The sequence below is a fragment of the Mytilus edulis genome, chromosome 9 (assembly GCF_963676685.1).
Source record: "Mytilus edulis chromosome 9, xbMytEdul2.2, whole genome shotgun sequence".
NCBI lineage: Eukaryota > Metazoa > Mollusca > Bivalvia > Mytilida > Mytilidae > Mytilus > Mytilus edulis.
Genome location: NC_092352.1, coordinates 647,266 through 653,265, shown reverse-complemented (window position 1 = coordinate 653,265; position 6,000 = coordinate 647,266). Strand labels below are relative to the sequence as shown.

Below are 6,000 nucleotides of genomic sequence, written 5' to 3'. Positions count from 1 at the left end.
GAGATCCTCTACAGTGGACATTAATTTAAGAGATGCTCTCATCTACCAGTTCTAAAAACTGCTGACAGACAAACGTTTCCAGCCATCCAGATTATTAATTGGATAAAATGATCAATCTACATGAATAAAAGCAAGCATGAGTTATTATAACATTTACAGATAGTAAGTACCCTGGCCTTTCTACAAATTTCTCCAATTCATTTGACATTGGATTAAAGACACAACCTTTGCAGTATTTATTGGCGACGGAATCATTGGCCTATAATATTCTGTACAACTTCACATGTCCTAGTGATCTCAGTCTAAGCCTTGAATTATCTCCCCTTCAACCATTGACATGGGATCTATCTTAACATGTTTTTATCATTTGCCTAGAAGCTGCTTCCTCTGCTGCTGTAGCAGTCCCTCTAAATGATCTGCTCGTTTCTGGGCTGCTTGATACTGCTGCTTAATCTGGGTTACAATTTCTTCTTTCTTCAAAATGGCATCTTTAACTCTATAACGTAAAAGAAGATATTATGTAAGAAATGTTTGAAAAGTATCTGGTGTTAAAAGACTTTATTTTTGTAAAGAGACACAACTCTAGAACAGTTAAAGTGACACCAGCCAAATTCAAGCTTGATATGTTTTTTTGTGGTAATAAACGTTTTGTGTGTGATTCATATCATTTAGTTGAGGCAAACTTAATTCAGAGAACTGAAATGAAAAATTCAGCCACTTTTCTATTTTTAAAGGGGTATAACTCTTGAAAAATCTGTGGTTCTAAGCATTAGTTTTATAACATTTGGTTGTGGCAAACTAAAATTAGAGAAAGGAATCCAATGTCAGGACGTGTGGACAGATTGAGAGACAAGGGTAAAACTTAATGCAAACAACGACATAAAAAAGTATAACATATCTACTTTATCTAACTTCATGGGAGATAACTAGGTACACACCAGTCTTTAGGGGGAGTCACTACAAACAAAGGGAAATAACTAAGTAAACACAAGTCTACAAGGGAAGTAACTGCATACACAACAACTTGAAGGAAGATAACTAGGTACAAACCAGTCTTTAGGGGAAGTCACTACAAACAAGGGGAATTAACTAAGTAAACACAAGTTTATAAGGGAAGTAACTTGAAGGAATATAACTAGGTACAAACCAGTCTTCAGAGGAAGAAACTACATACAAAGGGAGATAATTAAGTAAGCATGAGTCTACAAGGGAAGTAAATACACATAAATGGAGATAACTAAGTATACACGAGTATACAAGGGAAGTAATTACATACAAAGGAGATAAATTTGTACACACCTCTTATGAACCTCCTCCATCTCTTCATCCTTCTGTTTTCTTATTTCCTCTATATGTTCTTTCTGTCTATCCAGCTCTATTCTGTGTCTTGCCTTCATCTCTGACATTCCGTTCTTCAGTCGTTTGTTTTCCTCGTCAGTTGTCACTAAACGATCTGCAAACTCCTGTCTGATTATATCAGAAACACGGTCTCGTTCCTGGTGCATTTTATCTGTTAACTGTAAAAAAAACAAAGTTAGAAGTAATGACCTAATTCTGATTAAGTGCAGACAATTGTGTTTGGAAACAATGTAAGGTCCTTCTTTAATTCAAGATTAAATGCCTTAAAAAATCAAGAAAGATATGATAAAAATAACACTGACTCTTTTTAAAAACATGCTTATCTAATGTTCAGTAGTTGTCGTTTGTTGATGTGGTTCATAGGCGTTTCTTTTGTTTTTTTATATAGATTTGACCAATGGTTTTACATGTTATTTTTGGGGCCCTTTATAGTTTGCTGTTCGGAGTGAGCCAAGGCTATACGTTGAAGACCATACTTGGACCTATAACTGTTAACTTTTACAAATTGTGCCTACCGGTAAGATGAGAGAGTTGTCTCATTGGAACTCACACCACATCTTCTTATATCTAGTTAGTATATTCTTTAGTAAATATGGAATAAAATATTGATTGATTGTTGGTTGCTTAATGCCCAGTGGTAAATATTTCTTGCATGTTCAAGACGATGGAATAAAAGAAGTTATTCTTTTGGTTAAACTAAGAAATTTCTAGTGTCACAAGATATCCTACTGAACATTGAGCTTGAATTCTACATGGTTTCTTGCAACTTTCCATGAATAAGGAGATAATTATAAGCTATACAAGTCAACTTTAATGTTGTGGGATGAATTTCCTTACAATGATTCACAAACCTCCTATTCCAATGAAAAAGATCCCTTGCTTTATCATGCACTAAGTATCAACAAAATTTTATAATAATTAGTTTTAATATCCCAGGGGCCAATTAATTCTATACAATTTATCATTTTTTATAATGAAAGAGAAATGCTAACCAGATGCTCCGCAGGGCGTAGCTTTATACGACCGCAGAGGTTGAACCCTGAACGATTAGGGCAAGTATGGACACAACATTCAAGCTGGATTCAGCTCTAAATTTGGATTGTGATTAAATAGTTGACACAGCATAGGTTTCTGACACAGAATGAATGTGTTCTAATGAACTTAAAATTTTTGTTTCTCTTAGAGCAATTCACTATGCTGTTGAATATTAATCCTCTCAAAAAAATGTTTGAAGAAATTTTCTTTTTTATTTATGAAATTTCAAATGAGAAAAATTGAACCCAATTTTTTTAATCACATCCCCCTTTCCCTTATTCCAAAACTAATCTCAATTAAAATTTCTAATGGAGTTTGCAACAATAACTACTCATTTAAATACATCATAAAATATTAAGATGTAAAAAAAACTGCTTGTTATCACTGAATGGTAAAGATTATTTTAATTTATCAGTTGGTAGTAAAAAGTGAATATACATTGTATATTGTATATAACAAAGATTTAAGTTGATTCTGGACAAAGAAAGATAACTCCAATTAAAAAAAAATCTTGCTATTGCACAATATTTTGCAATTAGATATTTCTTGCTTACTATTCTGGACAAAGAAAGATAACTCTAATTAAATTTTTTTTTGATATTTCACAATATTGTGCAATTAGATATTTCTTGCCATTGCGCAATACTGTGCAATTGAACAGACTTGCTATTGCACAATACTTAATATAATAATTTTAGATCCTGATTTGGACCAACTTGAAAACTGGGCCCATAATAAAAAATCTAAGTACATTTTTGAATTCAGCATATCAAAGAACTTCAAGATTTCAATTTTTGTTAAAATCAGACTAAGTTTAATTTTGGACCCTTTGGACTTTAGTGTAGACCAATTTGAAAACAGGACCAAAAATGAAGAATCTACATACACAGTTAGATTTGGTATATCAAAGAACCCCATTTTTTCAATTTTTGATGAAATCAAACAAAGTTTAATTTTGGACCCCGATTTGGACCAACTTGAAAACTGGGCCAATAATCAAGAATCTAAGTACATTTTTAGATTCAGCATATCAAAGAACCTAACTGATTCATTTTTTGTCAAAATCAAACTAAGTTTAATTTTGGACCCTTTGGACCTTAATGTAGACCAATTTGAAAACGGGACCAAAAGTTAAGAATCTACATACACAGTCATGACAGTTAGATTCAGCATATCAAAGAACCCCAATTATTCAATTTTGATGAAATCAAACAAAAGTTTAATTTTGGACCCTTTGGGCCCCTTATTATGTTGGGACCAAAACTCCCAAAATCAAACCCAACCTTTCTTTTATGGTCATAAACCTTGTGTTTAAATTTCATAGATTTCTATTTACTTATACTAACGTTATGGTGCGAAAACCAAGAAAAATGCTTATTTGGGTCCCTTTTTGGCCCCTAATTCCTAAACTGTTGGGACCTAAACTCCCAAAATCAATACCAACCTTCCTTTTGTAGTCATTAACATTGTGTTTAAATTTCATTGATTTCTATTTACTTAAACTAATGTTATTGTGCGAAAACCAAGAATAATGCTTATTTGGGCCCTTTTTTGGCCCCTAATTCCTAAACTGTTGAGACCAAAACTCCCAAAATCAATCCCAACCGTTCTTTTGTGGTCATAAACCTTGTGTCAAAATTTCATAGATTTCTATTAACTTAAACTAAAGTTATAGTGCGAAAACCAAGAAAATGCTTATTTGGGCCCTTTTTGGCCCCTAATTCCTAAAATGTTGGGACCAAAACTCCCAAAATCAATACCAACCTTCCTTTTGTGGTCATAAACCTTGTGTTAAAATTTCATAGATTTCCATTCACTTTTACTAAAGTTAGAGTGCGAAAACTAAAAGTATTCGGACGCCGGACGACGACGCCAACGTGATAGCAATATACGACGAAAATTTTTTCAAAATTTGCGGTCGTATAAAAAGTAATGGTCGAAATTTATAGATCATAACTTTAACCTCAATTTTCGAGGTATCACTTACCTTTTTAAGACTGGCTATTTCTTGATCTTTCTGTTTCAGTTGTACCTTATAACACTCATTTTCACCATCAACTTCTGTAAGTCTTGCCTAAAAATGAAATTCAAAATGTACCTCTTTTATTGCTCCTATCATCATGATTACCATAAAATACACACAGATTTTTAAATATTGTGTTCATTATCTATTTATTTGTTTTCACACTGTGATCTGGTAATGAACTAAATCTAGATCTGAAAAACTTTTACTGTAAGATAAGTTCTTCTTGTAGATTAGAAGATAGCTTAGAAAATTACACTTTGGAAAGCTTTGGAAAACTATACTATGCATTAATTGTTCACATTTGTTACAATGAACAACTTGAGAGATAACAGTTCTTGTTTTAAATTGGTCAGGATAATCTAATATTGTCTTAAAATAGAATAGGACAATCTTATATTGTCTTAAAATATGATAAATTAATATTGTCTTAAAATAAGATAATCTAATATTGTCTTAATAAAAGATAATCTGATATTGTCTTAATATAAGATAAGCTGATATTGTCTTAATATAAGATAATCTAATATTGTCTTAATAAAAGATAATCTGATATTGTCTTAATATAAGATAAGCTGATATTGTCTTAATATAAGATAATCTGATATTGTCTTAATATAAGATAAGCTGATATTGTCTTAATATAAGATAATCTAATATTGTCTTAATAAAAGATAATCTGATATTGTCTTAAAATAAGATAATCTAATATTGTCTTAATAAAAGATAATCTGATATTGTCTTAATATAAGATAATCTGATATTGTCTTAATATAAGATAAGCTGATATTGTCTTAATATAAGATAATCTGATATTGTCTTAATAAAAGATAATCTGATATTGTCTTAAAATAAGATAATCTAATATTGTCTTAATAAAAGATAATCTGATATTGTCTTAATAAAAGATAATCTGATATTGTCTTAAAATAAGATAATCTAATATTGTCTTAATAAAAGATAATCTGATATTGTCTTAATATAAGATAATCTGATATTGTCTTAAAATAAGATAATCTAATATTGTCTTAATAAAAGATAATCTGATATTGTCTTAAAATAAGATAATCTGATATTGTCTTAAAATAAGATAATCTAATATTGTCTTAATAAAAGATAATCTGATATTGTCTTAATATAAGATAAGCTGATATTGTCTTAATATAAGATAATCTAATATTGTCTTAATAAAAGATAATCTGATATTGTCTTAATATAAGATAAGCTGATATTGTCTTAATATAAGATAATCTGATATTGTCTTAATATAAGATAAGCTGATATTGTCTTAATATAAGATAATCTGATATTGTCTTAATAAAAGATAATCTGATATTGTCTTAATAAAAGATAATCTGATATTGTCTTAAAATAAGATAATCTAATATTGTCTTAATAAAAGATAATCTGATATTGTCTTAAAATAAGATAATCTAATATTGTCTTAATAAAAGATAATCTGATATTGTCTTAATATAAGATAAGCTGATATTGTCTTAATATAAGATAATCTGATATTGTCTTAATAAAAGATAATCTGATATTGTCTTAATATAAGATAAGCTGATATTGTCTTAAAATAA

The 6,000-nt window shown here is 29.8% G+C and overlaps 1 protein-coding gene across 1 annotated transcript in view; it reads right to left on the bottom strand.

The window, feature by feature from the left end:
* Window positions 1–223: 223 nt before the first annotated feature.
* LOC139487425 (centrosomal protein of 131 kDa-like) overlaps window positions 224–6,000 on the bottom strand; it is a 39,022-nt gene continuing 33,245 nt past the window's right edge. Inside the window, exons 18-20 of the mRNA XM_071272188.1 lie at window positions 4,382–4,468; window positions 1,300–1,517; window positions 224–496 (exon numbers count right to left, since the gene is read on the bottom strand). Of these exons, the coding sequence (XP_071128289.1) occupies window positions 364–496; window positions 1,300–1,517; window positions 4,382–4,468 (438 nt within the window). The 3' untranslated portion in view covers window positions 224–363. The remainder of the gene's footprint in view (window positions 497–1,299; window positions 1,518–4,381; window positions 4,469–6,000) is intronic.